We start from the raw sequence: 19359 nt of genomic DNA, 5'->3' as shown, positions 1-19359 counted from the left end.
CACCTTTTCTTCCCTTTCCTTTACCAAATATTGAACATCAGTTTCTGTTATCCAACCTAATTATCTAGCACCTCTATATAAATAACATGTAAGGCAGTAAAAAATTATGGCCCAGAATCAACCAGAGACCTTATTTATTGGTCTTACTACCAAAATTTCTAGACAGTTGCTTTTATAATGTCTTACTTCACCAATTATTGATCTAAAATCAAACAGGGATCGATGTACATGTAGTGTACGTACAGACATATTGGTAGCTATACTAGGGGTGTTAAATTATTTTTCTCACTACATATACTACATTGTGTCCATTTTGTGATGGTTCTGGCCTTATCTCTATACTGGGCTTATGGTAATATACTGATTCGTGATACAATTGCCAATACTTGGAGGAGTACAGAATTGTGAGTATTCTGCATGACAGAGAGAAAGCTATGGGAGTGCATCTAGCATGGACAAGGGACATTGATTCAAACGTTGAATAAGGACATAGCATATAATTGAATTTTGTAGCACCAAAAAAAGTATAGTCCACAACTACTACTTTTGAGTCAGCTTCAGACACAGGATAGAAAAATTTTAGTGGTCATTCTTGATTATTATGGCTGCTGATATACAAACTTCATAGTAAATTTGCATCTTTAATGCAGACAACTTTTGGAAGATGCTTGTGATGCTTTGTATTAGTGTCTGCCTTAATAATATATGGCTAGGAAGCATATTTTATTTAATTATCGAGTTCAATCCATTATTATCAAGTGAGTGTATAATTTATTAGGAAGCATATTTTATTTAATGTTTCTGCTTTTGCTGAGTACTTGTTAAAAAATTTAGCAAACAATCTTAAGCTGTTGTATAAGATTATTAAATGGTGCAAATATAGGTTTTTTTGGAGGAAGACCCACTGTTGAATGCAATAAAGTTGGTGTCAAATTTCGAGGTCTTGCAAATTAGGAGGAGTTAAGCATCTGAAACAAGTATGTACTCAATCATATTTTATTGAAGTTTTCAAAGTCCTGTTTTTGGTGCCTGAATGTGCATTTTGTTGGGTATGTGCTGATTTTAACATTGTAAATAACCTTATTGGAATATTTTGAATTGTGGACTTGTATTTGATTTAAATTCTGATTTGTATGGTAAAAAACTACATAACAGACCTATAATCCGTGCCTTTGGTTCATGTTTATGGTCCAAACTTGATCTCACTCTCTCCCTTTATGTCCAACATCCAACCACATTTAAAGTAAGTCTTAATGTTTGACCAAGAAACACAAAATACTAAAGTAGGCTACCAAACTACACATACACTGTTCTAAAAAGTTTAGAACAGTTAAACCTACCTAGTACAGAAATGAGACTACCAAAAGTACCTAAAACTGAAAACATGACTACCTAGAACCTAAAAGTAGTTAGCAGAATAGGATAAAAGTCATAATATGGACAAGGTTAAGAACCTTGTCCTTCCTAGCCAGTTAGTCTTTGGTTGTTTCTTACATTAGTGTGAAGGACCATTTGAACAGTGCACAGTAGTTTGTAATGACCAAATACACTTGCATAATTGGTTAAAAAACAGAAAGGTACACAACTTCTCAAAATGACTATCGTAGTTGCTATTTATGCAGCAAAAAGTGCTAAAACAGCACTATAACTGACCAAAACAGCAGAATCAAAGATAGCTAGATCAATAAACATGTAGGAAAATTCCTAAACAACAAGATCTAGCTTGAACATCTGAGCTAGGAGAATTAAATTGGGCTAAAACACGAAAGAAAAACAATGGCAAACAGCAATAAAAATGAACTGTGCACCTTACAAAGTCGCTGGAAAAATTAACAGTAGTGGCTAAAATGAGCAACAGTGATTGTGAGGTTCAAATGATTTGTCAATCAAGTTTATATCATCAAATTGGATGTGTGCAAACACTTAAACAGCCAAGGAATACACTACAACAGAATTTCACTACTGCACTTCCAAATATAGGCAAAAATGATGGTTTAAAAGGTGATTTTGCATATAGGTTCAAAATGCACCAAATGAACAGTGCACACTAATTTGAAATGGTAAAATACACTTGCTCAATTGTTCAGAATGCATAGAAATAGCCAGTACACTCGTATGACAGTAGCAGTTGCCAAGATTCAAGAAAATTAGACCAAAACTGCATAAGATTTGAAAACTAAGTGGAATCAAAGCTGGAAAGCACCAACAAAGATTATGAAAGTCCTAATTGAGTAGATCTAGCTTGAGAATATGAGCTAGGAGAGAATATGAAAGTCTTTAGAAGACCACTATTTCACACAATAATTAGTACCAAACTAGATCAAAAAGTGGACCATCACACGTTCAATAATTCTAAGCCTGAAAAACTGTAAAACTTCTCTACTATTAAATGTGACCAATTCATCTACCAAAAGAAAATTAAAATTACAATTTACTTAAACCACTTCTTGGCCCGTGACCTTACTTAATACTTTTTTTTGTTTTATTAAACAAAAGAAATGTTACACTTAGATCCTGATGGCCGTGAGCTATTTGGCAAGCAAAGAAGAAAATGTCAAGCAATTTGGTTCTCTACCTTCCAGACGTGAACTTTATCTTCTATACACAAGATCCACTGAATTGCAAAGGGAATTGAAAACAAATAAAAATAAAAGCTATCTACTACTCCATCTTAGTCAATAAGTCTCAAGCAATAAAAGTAAAATGCAATAAAGGACCAAGTCTTCTTCACGTGAAAAGGGGTTTAGAAATCTGAAAACTTTGCTCTCCTATCCATCCATTCACTTAATTCCTTCAATGAAAAGACAAAACAAGGTGCAAAGACATTAAAGGGAGGGGCTGCCACTGGACACAACAACAACACGGTATTTTATAAAAGAAAGGTAAAGATAACAAAGCATTTTGGCAAGAAAAACAAGGAGGACCCTACCACTTTCTTCATTCACGTACACCTAAGAGGTTTTCACATAAGAATACAACTTTTGAAAGCTTTTGTTGTTGCCAAAGAATAAAAAACGTAGCTGCACATTCACTTCACCTCTCTATTCATCTTTCAAAAGTAAACAAAGTAGAAATGTGTAAAATAATGATGTTGCTGGACCCATGAACATTATATAAAAGAAAGACAAGCAAAAACATATTGATTGGAAGGTGAAAACATGCAATTCTTCCAGTAGGGCTGTCCAACTTTCTTTAAGCAAAATTAAACTACAAGTTCTGAAATTTAAAGCATACTACCGTGCAAACAAACCAAAGTCATTGAAAGCATTAAAAATTTCATAAACTATACTACTATATGGACCACTTTTTGCGAGAATTCATGTGTTGATGGATCATGGTTGCACTTCTCCAAATTGCAGTAGGAATCACACAATTCTACCTCTTTTGACCGAGAATCACACCTCCATATTCATCTACTTCTTCAAGAGTTTTCTCCAAGCAGTTCACCATGCTCACTCTCTCAAAAGCTCCTCACATATGCGTATCTTCCAGTCATTACAGCAACTTCCTCTCTTCATCTCCAACTCAGTTCTTGTATTTCAAGAAAAGAAAGAAACGTATACTTCACTTCAGCCGTGAAAGCAACTTGTTCTTCTCTCCCTCTCTGAACGTATCATCTCACACCACCACCAATTCTTCCTTCATCCAGCCATGATCTCTGTAATACACTTGCTATACTCCATGGAAAAAAAGGAAAAGAAGATGCCTCTTTCCAATTGTCGAGAGGAAGAATTTAAGAGAGATCTCCAAATCCTTCTGTTGTCTCCTTCTGACCATAGGCTTTAGGCTTGTCTCCTCCCCTAGCATCTAGCTTCCTCATTTTTCTTCAATCAATTCCCTGTGCTTGGATGTAGCTATGCCAATTGGTGTTTCATGTTGACAAAAATTGATGCCTATAATCTCCACGTGCAATAAGCCAACTGCTGTAAAACTTATTCTAAACACATGTGGCATACCACGTGCTTGAATTCCTCACACTCTGATTTCAAATTCTGCATCAAAATTCATGTCTGGTTTGATCATGTGCACACTGTTTTTGTTCAGATTTATTGATTCTAATGCTTGAGACAAGTTTATTTGATGAATTTATACATGTTTCAAGTGCTAGAAATCTGTATTGACCACTAAATTTCAAAAACAGTAGTTGAGTTGATCAAAATCTGGTTTCCAAAACTGTCACAATTCTCCATAAGTTTTTGCACCGTGCTTGAATCCTTGCCATGTTTTAGGCCATTTTAATTCTCCTAGCTAACATGTTCAAGCTAGATCTGGTTGCTTAGGACTTTTCTTACATGTTTCTTGATCCATCCAGCATTGATTCACATGAATTTCCAATTCTGCTGCAGTTTTGCTTTATTTTTATGCATTCTTAAGCAACTACCACTGTCATTTGTTGCTACTGTGTGTTTCTGTGATGTTTCAATGTTTGTGAAAGTATATTTTGTGAATTGAAATCTGTTTCTACTGTTGAAATGGTCATTAAGAAGCCTATATGCAGATTTCCTCTGTATACCACCAAATTTTGCTGTATTTTTGGCTTCAGTTGCTGTGATTTTGCGAATCTGTCTCTGCAAGTGCATTTTCAAAGTGTATGCAAGTTTATTTTACCATTTAAAACTTGTGCACACTGTTCATTTGGTCATTTGTCAGTTCATATGCAAAATTTCTTACTAGACCATCCATTTTGCCTACATTTGGAAGTGCACTAGTGAAGTACTGTTGCAGTGTGTTTCTTGACTATTTAAGTGTTTCCACACATCCAATTTGATGATATAAACTTGTTTGACAAATCATTTGAGCCTCACATATACTGCCACTCATATATATGCAGTGAAACCTCTTAAGGGCTACTATAAATGCACTAGAATGGTGAAATCATGATGACTGCACTAAAGTAACCTCTTAAGGGCTACTTAACTTCATTAAGTTAAGTAGTCATTTCAAATCCTATGGTACTACACACATTCTCAATGAAATGAGAAGGGTAAAAATACTATAAACACTTAGAACGTACAAAATATGTGGAAGTACTCTAGACAAGAGAACTTCAGGTGTAATAAGTTGTCTCCTCCAACTTTAATACACAACCCCTTAGGATGTTTAATGCATTTCAATACTGAGGACTTGTCTTTGCATGCCCTTATTGAATGCCTATGACCATAGTGTTGAAATTGCCTTCCATGTTCGACTTCAGTAGTAATTGCTTTATTACTTATGTCACATGGAGTGTTGCTGTTTTGGCTAAGTTTGTATTTGTTTGGCTTGTCACAGAACATGGCCCATTATCCCAACCATCGTGGATGGATGTACGACCGTTGTTATAGTGGAAGGAGAGGTTTGAAAGAATCTTTTGTCATCGGAGTTGAAGAGTTCGTGGAGACGGCACGACGATATCAATATTATGCCCTTGATGGAGGGATTCGATGTCCATGCATCAAGTGCGAATGCACAAGCATTCTGAAAGATGAAGTCGTCAAAGTTCACCTTTACCAAAAAGGGTTCATGCCTAATTACACGGTCTGGACATTTCATGGTGAAGAAATTCCTTCGACCTCCACTGCAGCTGAAAAACGGCTTGCATCAGGTTCGAATACTGTTGTACATACATGTGAGATAGATCAATTTGCCTACATGCAAGAGATGGTCGACCATGCTCTTCGTCACCATGCTGCAGAAGCAGACGATACTCATGATGAAGAGCCTCCAAATGAAACGACGCAGAGGTTTTACAATTTACTGACAGAGGCAAATCTACCTGTATTTGAAGGTTCATCTGAGTCAAAATTGTCAGTGTGCATTAGACTCATGGCTGGCAAATCTAATTGGAACGTTCCCATTCAAGCAGTGGACTTCTATACAAAACTGATGTTAGATTTGACACCACCAAACAATTTGATGCCGAAGAATTATTACCAAGCCAAAAAATGTGTTTCAAAGTTGGGATTGGATGTGAAGAAGATTGATTGTTGTGTTAATGGATGTATGTTATTCTATGACAATGAGAGTGGCAAAAATGATGCATTGTTGGTGGAATGCAAGTTTTGTGGCTCACCTCGATATCAGACAATGCATGCTGGACGGAGGCAAAAAAAACCAATTCCATTAAAGTCCATGTTCTACTTGCCTATAATTCCAAGATTACAAAGATTGTTTACTTCAATGCAAACAGCAGAACACATGACATGGCATGATGGTAACAAAACTCCGGGACTTTTGCGTCATCCTTCTGATGGTGAAGCTTGGAAGCACTTCAATCGTAAACATCCATCCTTTGCTAGTGAACCGCGTAACGTCAGACTTGGTCTATGCTCTGATGGGTTTACCCCGTACATTCAGGCGTCTGCATCACCGTATTCATGTTGGCCCGTGATAGTTACCCCATACAATCTACCACCGGAGATGTGCATGACAAAGCCTTACATGTTTTTATCGTGTATAATACCAGGTCCATCTAATCCCAAATCATTGATTGATGTTTACTTGGAGCCTTTGATTGATGATTTGAAGAAGTTATGGAATGGTGTTTGGACGTATGACGTTTCAAGGAGGCAAAATTTCCTTATGAGGGCAGCCTTGATGTGGACTATTAATGACTTCCCAGCGTACGGCATGTTATCTGGTTGGAGCACACATGGTCGATTAGCTTGTCCACATTGCATGGAACGTACAAAGTCATTCCAATTGAGTCATGGTCGGAAAAGTAGTTGGTTTGACTGCCATCGACGGTTCTTGCCCATTGATCACCCCTTTAGAAGAAACAAAAAGGCATTTCGAAAAGGACAAGTTGAAACGGATATGCCCCCGCCAAAGTTGACTGGATCACACGTGTGGAGAAGAGTGAAAGACTATCCAAAAGTGACTGAATCTGGTCAGAATAGGCTAGAAGGGTTTGGGGAATGGCATAATTGGACTAAAAGAAGCATATTTTGGGAACTTCCCTATTGGAAGGACAACTTGCTAAGACACAACATCGATGTGATGCACACAGAAAAAAATTTCTTTGACAATGTCTTCAACACAGTTATGAATGTTAAAGGTAAGACAAAAGATAATGAGAAAGCAAGAAAAGATTTACCTTTGTATTGTGGACGAAAAGACTTAGAGTTGAAGGCACAAGGTAACGGCCGATTATTTAAACCAAAAGCAAATTACACCATGTCAAAAGACGAGACAAGAATAGTGTGTGCATGGATCAAGGAGCTTAGAATGCCAGATGGATATGCTTCTAACTTGTCCAGATGTGCCAATGTTCAGAACGGTACTATTCAAGGGTTGAAGAGTCATGATTGTCATGTATTCATGGAGACTTTCATCCCTCTTGCGTTCAGTTGTTTGCCAACACACGTGTTACATCCACTGATAGAAATCAGTAACTTCTTTAAAGATTTGTGTTGCACGACACTAAAGGAAGATTCCCTTAAAAAGATGGATGAAAATATCCCGATTATTCTCTGCAAATTGGAAAGAATATTCCCTCCTGCATTCTTTGATTCAATGGAGCACATTGCAATACATCTTGCATATGAAGCTTGGCTTGGGGGACCCGTGCAGTACAGGTGGATGTATCCCTTTGAAAGGTTTATGGGAGAATCCAAACGCTCAGTTAAAAATAAAGCTAGAGTGGAAGGCTCAATTTGTGCAGCTTACTTGCACAGAGAGACAACTTATTTTTGTTCACATTATTTCAAGAACTTCATGTTGTCCCCCACTCATGTCAGAAATGAAATGCAATGGCAAGTTGAACGACGTGAAGGTGCATTATCAGTTTTTCGACAAACAGGCCGTCACGCAGGGAAAGAATTCACTCACTGGTTAACTGATGCTGAATTCAACTCTGCTCATGTCCATGTCTTGATCAATTGCAGTGAAGTAAAGCCGTACCTTGAGTATGTCATCATCCATCTCTAATCTATCAAACGGTTTAATTGTTATACACTAATGAATTTCATTTGTACCAGCTCATTTGTTGTGGCTGAGCAAGTCGCAGAAGGAAACACTTCTGCTAGAATACACTCAGAGTTTCCGCATTGGTTTAGAAATCAGGTCCGTAGTTTTTCCTACGTTTAGAGCAAGGTAAATTTGACCATTGCTTTTAAAATTTTGTTACTACCTTTGTAGGTTTTTAATCAGGCATTAACTCCCACGGTTCAAGAGTTAAGACATCTCTCCAATTGGCCAATGAGATGTGTCAAAGAATGGCACACTTACTTCATCAATGGTTACAAATTCCATACACATGAATGGTCTAAAGGAAAGAAAACATCAAATTGTGGCGTGTATGTCAAGGGCCTAACAGAGGGGTCTTATGATGATTTCTACGGCATCATTCATAAAATATATGAGTTAGAGTACAACAGCACTACTTCTCCAAACAGAGTGGTACTCTTCTATTGTGAATGGTTTGATCCTTCTAGAGCTGGTACTAGAGTCGATCCACGCTTTAATATTGTCGAACTGAACCAGAGATTAAGATATGGGCCTTTTGATCCTTTCATTCTACCATCTAATGTGAGACAGGTTTATTATGTGTCATATCCACCATTTCGCAATATTGACAAGCGTGGTTGGGCCGTAGCAATACAAACGAAGCCTAGAGGTCGCATAGACTCAAATGAAGTTGAGGAAGATGTAGCCTACCAACTTGACCAAATGTCACAACCACAAGAAATTATCGAAGTTGAACGTATAACCGCATTGGTCGACCCTGATGGTGATGGAGATGAATTAGAAGCAACAGTACAAGGTGATGAAGAACAAGAGGAAGAAGAAGAAGAAGAAGAAGAAGAAGAAGAAGCAAATGAAGAAGAAGAAGAAGAAGATGATGATGATGATGATGACGATGAAGAAGAAGAACAAGAAGAAGAAGACGATGATGAAGATGAAGATGAAGATGATGATCATGATGACGATGATTGAATGTTGAACATCTATTGTAGCAAATTGGACTATCATTTCATTACCATTATCTAAAATACCATCTTCAAGTTGTATGCAATTACTTGTACATTGACTTTGAAAACAATTCATCCTTCTTTATTTATTTATATTTATTCGCTTTGTTTGTAACCATTTCAATGCAGTAATGACAGGACAAGGTTCAGAGCGTCCTGATAAAGGAAAAGGGGTAGCAAGGCCTACAAAGAGGCAACGGCAGACACCAAAGTATGTACTTAGGGTGCCTGCTAGACTACCTACCCCTGCTCCCGGTAGTTCATCATCTGTGGGGCCTCCTCCTACCCCTATTATACAGACTCCTACACCAGCAGTAGACCCCACTCCTCCTCCTCCTGCAGTACACCCTTCTACTACCACTGCAGTAGACCCTTCTCCTCCTCCTGCAGCACACCCTTCTACAACCCCTGCCACAGACCCTCTTCCTCCTCCTATTATTGCCACCCCCACTCCTCCCCCTATTGTTATTACCCCCACTCCTCTCTCTGACCCTACTTCTATACCTTCCTCATCTTCTGTACCTCCTTCTGAGACCGTCACACCACTTGGTGATCCAGATTCAAGTGGTGATGGTGAAGATCTTGACCCGCCCCTCCATGATCGACCATGGATTGAGCCCTATGGTAAAGGGTAAGTTTATAATCTGTTGATATCATTTGATGTTTAAACCATATTGTAATTGAAATGAGCTTTCTTATGCAGGTTTATTCCATCTAGGGTTGCTTCCCAGGCCATCACACGTTCAATAAAGCAACAGTTTTTAACTCCATGGCCTACTTGGGGAGCAATACCTAAGGACGACAGGAAGCCATTCTGGCAGCGCTTTCAGGTGAGCAATCTATTACACTAATGTTGGGAATATTTTAGTATGTTCTGTAATCAATGTTTGTTCTCTTTAATGTTACAGATGAAGGTGCAGTGGAAACCTGAACATGAAACTCAGATACACAGAAATTTCCACATGAAAGCATCTCATCGGCTGTCAGAGATGTTTAGGGATGCCCGGAATGCAGCACAGCGCCCTAACTGGCTGGGTGAGCACATTTGGAACTCTTTACTGGCCCATTGGAATACAGTAGAGTTCCGCAATAAGTGTGCCAAAGCCCAGCGGAACAGAGCGTCTGAAAGGGGTGGCACCCTGCATACTGGTGGGTCGATCACCATTCATGAGCATGCCATTCGTATGGTATAATCTCATTACATAACTTTTTCTTTCATACACAAGTTATGTATATTGTATTTCATATGTACGCTTGTAATTCTTAATTATGTTACAGGCACAGGCTCTAGGACGGGCGGTCCATGTTGATGAGGTCTTTGCACAGACTCATGTTCGGAAGGGAACTAATGAATTTGTTGATGAAAGATCTCGGAAGACTCATGTAAGCAAATAACACTATTACTAATTTTTTATTTCTGTTATACTATCGTTCTCTGACATTGCTTTTAATGTTTCAACAGGAAGACTTTTCTACGAGACTTTCACAGGTTAGATCTGAACATGAGTCAGCTCCTACACCGGATGATGCCAGTAATGCAGATGATGACATCCGTAGGACGCAGTGCTGGATCGACACCGTTGGTGGGAAGAAAAAGGGACGAGTGTATGGTGCGGGACAGCTTGCTGCAAACTATACAGCATCCAGAGGAGGTACTCTGAAGCACCAGCCTTCTTCTTCCACCAGTAGTCCTGACGAGGTTCTTCAACTCAGGCAGGAACTCCATCAACGTGACCAGGAGCTCACTGATCTCAGAGCAGAGTTTTCAAATTTTAAGGCCCTGGTCATGACTGTCTTGCCTCAAACCTCACAGGACGTACAAAATATCCCTCCCACCCAATCACGACCGTCCTCATCACCTGCTGCCACTCAGCAGCCCACTTCAGTCCAACCCTCATCAGTCCAACCGTCATCAGTCCAACCCACACCAGTCCAGCCATCAATAGAGGAGCAGGATGATGAAAATCATTCTGATGATAGTTATGTACATTATTAGGTTTCATTTTCTCATTACTTGTTAGACAAACTTTTGGATATTAGAACATTTTGAGTTGATATCATTTCAATGTTAGATGTACTTACAGACTTTGGATGTTACAACATCCTTGTGTTACATTGTTTTATGTTTGAACTATAAATACATTATTTTTACATTAATGGATGTCCTGTGGATTATTTGATGTGCCTTGGATATTGATCATTGATTGGATCTTTGAGATGCACATTATGCATGTTTGTATGTGTTTGAAAATTGTTATGCAGGTCTGTTTGTAAATTAAATTTGTTATACAGGTCTGGGTTGCAGAGGGAAAACCATTTCTCTAAAACCTGCTCTGCATTTTACCGAAGGCTTTTGCCCTTCGGTAAATGCCCTCGTCTGGCCATTACCGAAGGCTCACGCCCTTCGGTAAATACCCTCGAATACTCATTACCGAGGGCTTCTGCCCTTCGGAAATTACCGAAGGCTTTCGCCCTTCGGTAATTACCGAAGGCTTTCGCCCTTCGGTAATTACCGAGGGCTTTCGCCCTTCGGTAATTACCGAAGGCTTCTGACCCTCGGTAATTACCGAAGGTCAGAAGCCCTCGGTAATGGTTAGCGACAAGGGATTTACCGAAGGATTTTTGGCCGTCGATAGGCCTTCGGTAAACGTCCATTATCGACGGCTTTTGGCATTTTCCGAGGGTTTCTGGCCTTCGGTAATGCCCTACTTTTTTGTAGTGAGAGAACCGCGGCATATACCCCTGCCAATTTATTGCAGGGGCTGACTGGGTCAGAGAATTTCAAAAGTTACAAGGGTATATGCCGCGGTTGTCCAGAGAACCGCGGCATATACCGCAGTCACTTCTCAACTTCCCTGCCAGTCAGAGAATTTCAGAAGTTACAGGGGTATATGCCGCGGTTGCTCTGCGAAACCGCGGCATATACCCCTGTCATCTACTGAAATTCCCCAAAAGGCAGTTGGGGAGACAGTTGTGTTCAGCACGTTACAGGCGTATATGCCGCGGTTCTACGAGCAACCGCGACATATTCTCCTATCTGAAATTAATTTAATATGTATTTGAAATATTTCGAGGTATATACCGCGGTTGCCCGCTGAACCGCGGCATATCGTTTGAAAATAATTTCAACAATGCCATTTAGGATTATTTTTTTAATCAGTATATGCCGCGGTGGGGTGTGAAACCGCGGCATATACCCCTATTATACCGCGGTTAAGTTGGGAACCGCGGTAGATTCCCCAGTTCAGAGTTAAAAATTAAAACTTGGAACAATGTCGTCTTCTTCGCGTGCCCGTCTCTGTTTCGCGTTTTTCTTCTCCCTCCGACTCCGTTCATCTCCGATTCCTCATTTTTCACCGTTTAAACTTGATATTGTTTGGTCATTATTCATTTTTGACGAGAAAAAACAGTTTTAGCCGATTAAAATCGTTTGAAACGCGTCATTCCCTCTCCGCTGCGATTTCGTTTTTTTTTCACCAAGCGTTTTCGCCGTTCCTCTTCCAGGTATTTATGCCCTTTTGCATTCTTAACATGATTTCTTCATTAGTTTTTGCATAATGCTATAGTTTTGGTAATGTATGAAGTTTCTATAGTTTTGGTAATGTATGGTATAGTTTTTGCTTTAATTTTGGTAATGCATGAAATTGCTTATAGTTTTGGTAATGTATGGTATGGTTTTTGCTATAGTTTTGGTAATGTGTGTTGTAGTTCTTGTATTATTTATAAACCTTAAAATATTATTCACTAAGTTGCAATGATATGTATGAAATTGCAAGTTTGATTTTTAGTAGCTTATCTTTTTATGTAATATTTAGGAATATGGATCGAAATTGGATTAATTTACCACGTATTAGTGCTGAGTACGAGAGAGGTGTAGAGAAATTTATACAATTTGCGCAACGTAATGAGGGGAGAAGTGATGATGAAGTGAAGTTTAGATGTCCTTGTGTGAACTGTTTGAATGGGAGAAAGTTGAACGCAACTCACATTAGAGAACATCTTATATGTGATGGTTTTCTAAGATGCTATACAACATGGATCTGGCACGGCGAAGAAATGCATTTTCCCACTGACTCTCAAAGTGTAAATGTTACTGATTCCACCATGGAAGAAGATCGACCGGATGAAGACAAATTGGAGGACATGATCCGCGATGTTGGAGCAGAAAATTTTGCCTTATATATCCTTTTTGCCTTATATATCCGGGTAAGTGAACTTTGTTAACATAATAATGTTCCATATGTGATTTTAATATTTAATAGTTACGTTATTATGAATTTCAGGCGCCATTGGCAACTTCTTGTTATGTCTATGCAAGACAACTATGCTTTGTGGTTCTGCTCATTGCACAGGCCTCCTCCCACACAACTCAAACAAGCAATTGATTGGTAAGAACCTCAATGTTTGGACTTTCTTTGTTATATAAATGAATGCTAAAACCTTTTTTTATATACAGTTCTATTCCAGCAAGTATGATGATGGGTGGGAGATCAATTGTTAATAGTAGAAAGATTGCTTGGATTTCTCTCAAGGTTTGACATATGCTAAAGTCATACTTTGTTATAATTGTTTTATTTTAATGTTATTCACTAACTAGTATCAACTGTGATGATATATTGTAGTGTAACAGACAAAATGGGTCATATGAGTGCGGATACTATGTAATGTATTGGATGACCCATATTGTTCGTTCTCACATCACAAGTCGCTGGGAAACGGTAATATTTAACTTTAACAAATTTTATTTTTTCCCAAATGTTGAATTCATATACACTAATTAATATGAATTGTCTTTTGCAGAGATTCAAGACTACTACACCAGTTCCTGAGAAGTCACTATTATTCATTAGGAACGCTGCTGCGAAGTATATAATTAGATTATACAATAACTCTTAGATTTAAACATTGCATTTGATTAGATTGAATTTTCTTAGACTTTGTACTTTATTTGATGTTGAAATACATTTGAACATGTGTTTGTTATGTTCAAATTGAATTTGTGTACATGTTTTTATATGCAGGTCTGTTTTTGTGGTAGTGGATATCACAAAAACAGACCTGCAATTTTAAAAAACTGCAGGGGAATATGCCGCGGTTCTAACCACAACCGCGGCATATAGTGCTTCGTTTTTTTAAAAAAATCAGACATATGGCCGCGGTTTTAACACTAACCGCGGCATATACGAGAGTATATTGCCGCGGTTGACCCGCGGCATGTAGGGTATAAATTTTTTTTTTAAAAAAAATTGAATTTAGGCGGCGGTTCCAAAGACAACCGCGGCATATTCCGCAAACTATATACCGCGGTCATAACCGCGGCCTAAAGTCTCTGACTTACTACCGCGGCTGAATATGCCGCGGTTCGTAAACCGCGACGTATAGTGAAAAATAACCGCGGTAAAAGCCCCTCGCTGCTTTTGAAAACATTTTTGAAAACTGAAAACATTACTTTTGAAAACATTACTTTTTGAAAACTGAAAACATTTTTGAAAACATTACTAATATTTTTGTTTTAAAGATGATAAATACTTTTGAAAACATTTTTTAAACTGAAAAAGAACATCCGTAAATGATGTTAAAATGTAATTAATTATATCATCGGGATTAAGTGGTAAATATTCACAAAAACAAAGAGTTGAGGGGGCTGGAGTGACATGTACGAGGTGGAGAGTATTTACCGGATTTAAATTGTAGTATTATGATAATTCCATTCATATATTTAGGTCTTAGTGAGTGAGAATCCTAAAAAACAAGCTACGTGGAAAAAGGTGGTGAATAAAGATAAAACTAGGTGGAAGGGCAAGTGATTAATATTTGCAAATAAAGTGTACGTATTAAATTGATGGTAAATTACAAGTTTCGATGAAAGACCAAGCCGTCCACGTGAAATGAGATTGAGATCAACCATGCATCAGACTAGATAGTCAACCACTAACCCGATCAACAAGCCATTAAGCTCAGACTTTCACCTAATAGATTTGGCCTTGAATTGGAATGGACGTACCAAAGCAGCAAATTAATCTTAAATTTGATTAACTCAAGGTTAGAGTATTATTATTCACGTTGGTAACAGTTGAAAAACCGTTATTTTTATACTTAATTTTGATATTAAACACACCCTTTTTGACTTAGAATCTTGCTTGAACTCATGTTTTTGCTTTAGTTTTGTGAATAAGTGAGTAGAGAATAATGATTTTATCACTAAATTTCCTTAATTTTGTAGGTTATTGATATGATTTGGAAGAAGAGCGAAAGTACCAAGGAGTTGGAACCCAGAAAGGACAGAAACAGTACTAGATCGAACGGTAGGAATGAAGGAGAATCCAAACCGAACGGTTAAGAACCCAGACCGAACGGTTACTCCGACTGACCGAACGGTCAGATAGAGGAGAAGACAAAGACCGAACTATTCATAACAGAGACTGAACGGTGTGAAGGTAGTGGAACTAGGCCGAACAATGTGAGCATGAAAGACAACTGCCGAACGGCTACAGAAAAACATAGACAAACCGAACGGTTTGTGAGAGGACAAGCTGAATGAAGTGGTTGAAAACATGCCGAACGATCAACAGTGTAAGACCGATTGGTCAAAAGTGAAACCGAACGGTCATGCACTGAGCGCCACCGATAAGCGTCATTTGAGTGCCGCAGCTACCGCTAAGCGCCGCCGACGTGGGCTTGGACCCGTTTTTTGTTATTTTTCTGATATATTTTAGGCTTGGACTTGTTTTCTGTTATTTTTCGGCTCTATTTAAGGACTTGGACGTCCTAGGGATTGTATCTTTTGATGGCTTGAGCATAGAAACACACTTTTCACCTCTTGGGGGTAGATTTGGGGATGTGACAGCTCTCCTATTCTCTTTTTAGGGTTTTTTTATCTCGTTCATTCTTTCATTCCATTGTTCATCTAGTTTCTCCATGATCATGGGAAATTAAACCTTATTTGTTGTTGGAAAAGATGTAACCTCTTAAACTCTCATCACTACAAAAAAAATTGCAATTACATACGGTCAAAATCTGTATATAATGTCCAAAATCCGTATATAACATGATGTTACATACATATTACATACGGTCAAAAATCCATATATAAAAAAGGCGTAGCTAAGTTATATACGGATATATCCGTATATAATTTATATACGGATATATCTGTATATAATTTATATACGGAAAAATCCGTATGTAATTATATATGGAAAAATCCGTATATAAAATCTGTATGTAATTATATACGGAAAAATCCGTATGTAATGTGTGATTTTATAAAAAAAAGAATTGGTGATTTCACATCTACACTGAATAATTAAAAGTTTTATATAACAAATAAAAGTAAAACACTATCCAAATTTTCAAATAGTAAGAATTGATTATCTTTTATAAATAGAATTCAAATAAACAAATACAACTCTTTTTCTTTAAGAAACTCAAACAATTACATTAATGAATTTATTATAATGTGTTACTATTCAACAACCACAATTTTAATATATACTCATAATAAACAAACTTATCAATCTAAGTTGGTACTATGTCAAAATCATTTACAATGATAAATACCATACTAGACACTAGTAGATTTATTAGATCAGCTAAGACTACAAAAGTATCACTTGCTTCTCTTTTGCTTCTAGAGACTCCATGTACTATAAATATCTTGTCATGCTCATCTTCTAGATTTGTTTGCTTGTCATGAAGGAAAGAACCTTGGTATTCTTCAGAAAAGGCATTGTTCTCATTCTGCTAAGCTGGTTGTATGTTGCTCATTCTCCAACTCTTATCATAGTGTCTCACACCAACCAACATGTTTTCATCACAAAAATATTTAAGGTAAGGATTTGCATCCATCATAATATAATGATGACAGTTCATTATGAACTTACAAGATAACTAACAAGCCTAAAACCAATCCAATATCATTTATGAATAATGATTATAAACGTGATCTCAAATTCCATTGACAAATAATGATTATAAACTAAAATCATTGTCTTTATAGTTCAACTTACCTTGGTATGTTGCGGCTTGGACCCATATTAGCTTGCAGAAGACCACTTTGTCACCATTTTCTGGTTGACATGCCTGTAGTAAAAAAAAATAAAAAGTTACTAATTTGATTTTTTATTTTTAATTTAGAAAAAAATAAAGAGTTTACGAGTTACCCACTTTATCTCACTTTTATTAGTCCACCATATTGATTCTAAAAACACCAATATAAAATATCAAATTTTGAAAAGTTACGAATCGAACATAATAGTAATCCTGACTCACTTTTAATATTTAAGCAACTCTAGTTCCTTCTATTCTTATTATTAATGGTAGATTTTTTTTTATCTAAAAAAGTAAAATTTATAATTATAATAAAGTATTTAGGATATTCTAAGCCTTTTATGATATGTACAATATTGTAGGTAGACAATAATTTCAAAATCCTTGCTTGCCATAGGATAAAAATATCCTTATCTTGTATGTGATAATATTTTATGGGTTTAATAGTACACATTATATGGGAATCCTAAATTTGAAATAGCTTCTAGTTTAGAAATGTAGTGCTCATTTTATCTTGTCTCTTCATTAACGTGAGATGTCATGACTTACTTGGATTTACTAGTGACTTTTAGAAAAGCAAATTACAATGATTAAATGCTACTGTTAAAGTTTATGGGTTATGAGATGTGGTGGGGACACCATTTTATCGGATTAGTTTCAAGCTATACAGATTGTCTTTTTTACTATTTGAATTCAACATGTATTTTTCCTTTGGACTTCTATATTTATAATCCAACATTCTCACAATTTAACTCTAACTCTGGCAATTATAACCTATATAGTGAAAAAGGTGGATTTTAAGATTGGGAGGACAGACAATTGTCAATTGGTTAAAAGGTAACTTTTAAGATATGTGGAATTATTCCATGCATCTATGTTTGAGTTAAGATGTTAGAGGAGATTAATTATTACGGATTTATAATGGAAAATTTTATCACCAAATGCTTTGATTAGATTTCTTTTAATATTCTCAGCCAGGACGTGAGTTCCAAGCAAGGAATTACCTCACTATTTGGGAGCAGATTGGCATTTACGGGCACAAAAAGTTGAGCATATATGGGACCATCTTCAATTTCTGCAAATAATTAGAAACATCATTTTGTCTTTATATATTAAAGTGATAAGTTTAAAATATACTTCACATAAAACCCTTAAAATAAAAAAGATGAAAATATAAAAGAAAGAACTTATAACAGGCACACTATTCTTTAAGAATTATGATTTCTTGTATTTGATACTAAACGTTATATAAATGTAAAATTTACTCACATTATTTTGATCAACTTCTTGGATGATTTCCTCAAAGCATACATTCTCAATAATAAATTCTTCACAGGCTTTTTGAAGCTCATCTTGAGTGATGTATCCGCTTCCACTTCTATCATAAAAGAGCAAAAGTTGAATCAAAGTTCAAAATTAAAAAGTGCCTCTCCCTGCTATGGTCACACTCTAAACTAAAAGTATAAGACTACATGACAGAATGTGCATGAGGCAACATGACAGAATGCCTCGCCCTGCTATAGTCACACTCTAAACAATTAAAATCCTCCCTTCCACTATTGAAACATGTTTCCAATTCACTTCTGCATCTCGACACAACCTTTGCTTCTAATTCAATCTTGAACTGATTATGTATAACTTGATTCCTTGCTTATAAGTTACACTGACCCTGATGTGGATGAGAACCACAATAGATCAAAGTGTAAAAAAACACAACTTGTGACAAGGGTCAGGCACATAAAATGGTTTAAATCAGCTTAATACGTACAAATGGGTGGCTGCCATGGTGAAGCAGCAGCCTTCAAAACAGAAATTGGGAGAAATTGATACAAACCAATCTCTCCCCATTACATAATTCCATGAACATTCATACAATCATTTCATCAAAAACCTAGAGTGCATTTAAGCTTCTCCTACGAATTTCATCAAACATGTTCGTAGAGTTTGTTTCTCTTCACATTTTAGGTATTGTTATAGATTGGATTACTTTACATATCCACATCTTATACATTCTCATCATCACTCTATACATAGCATTTGCATTTAAAAATTAGAATAGAACAAAACAAGAAACATTCTTGCATTTGTGATTCATTCAATAATATTCTCAATCACAAACGCATAAAACAAAACATCGGTAGCACAATGGAGATCTCCTAAAAATGCACCACAAGAATCCCATAAAACTTAACAAGTATTATGCGCCCGAAAAACTTAACAAAGTGACAATATACCAAACTTTCTTCATCAAATCAAATGCTACCTAAACCCTAGAGTTTTTAAACATACAAGACAAATCAACAACACCAAAAGAAACAGAGAAAATAAAAATAACCAACTTGATATTCGATGATAATTC

The 19359-nt window shown here is 36.9% G+C and overlaps 2 protein-coding genes and 1 long non-coding RNA gene across 3 annotated transcripts; 2 read left to right on the top strand and 1 right to left on the bottom strand.

The window, feature by feature from the left end:
* The first annotated feature begins 5274 nt into the window (after nucleotides 1–5274).
* On the top strand, nucleotides 5275–9011 carry LOC148205873 (uncharacterized). The gene is made up of 3 exons (XM_088103910.1): nucleotides 5275–7886; nucleotides 7959–8043; nucleotides 8119–9011. The coding sequence occupies exons 1-3, from the start codon at nucleotides 5275–5277 to the stop codon at nucleotides 8914–8916; spliced, it is 3495 nt and encodes a 1164-aa protein (XP_087960036.1). The 3' UTR covers nucleotides 8917–9011.
* Nucleotides 9012–9034: 23 nt separating this feature from the next.
* Nucleotides 9035–11131, top strand: LOC148205872 (uncharacterized). The gene is made up of 5 exons (XM_088103911.1): nucleotides 9035–9582; nucleotides 9655–9781; nucleotides 9860–10138; nucleotides 10230–10334; nucleotides 10414–11131. Exons 1-5 carry the CDS (start codon nucleotides 9083–9085, stop codon nucleotides 10945–10947), a joined length of 1545 nt encoding a protein of 514 aa, XP_087960037.1. The 5' UTR covers nucleotides 9035–9082; the 3' UTR covers nucleotides 10948–11131.
* A 5215-nt stretch (nucleotides 11132–16346) lies between these two features.
* LOC148205871 (uncharacterized) lies at nucleotides 16347–19046 on the bottom strand. The gene is made up of 3 exons (XR_015783386.1): nucleotides 18270–19046; nucleotides 18005–18075; nucleotides 16347–17033 (listed from the first exon to the last, which is right to left on the bottom strand). It is a non-coding gene; the product is annotated as an uncharacterized LOC148205871 (long non-coding RNA).
* Between the last annotated feature and the right edge of the window lie 313 nt (nucleotides 19047–19359).

Source organism: Vigna umbellata, chromosome 1 (assembly GCF_029865625.1).
Source record: "Vigna umbellata cultivar VRB3 chromosome 1, Vumbellata_1.0, whole genome shotgun sequence".
NCBI lineage: Eukaryota > Viridiplantae > Streptophyta > Magnoliopsida > Fabales > Fabaceae > Vigna > Vigna umbellata.
Note: the sequence above shows the minus strand (reverse complement) of the source record. Positions and strands in the feature narration are given on the sequence as shown.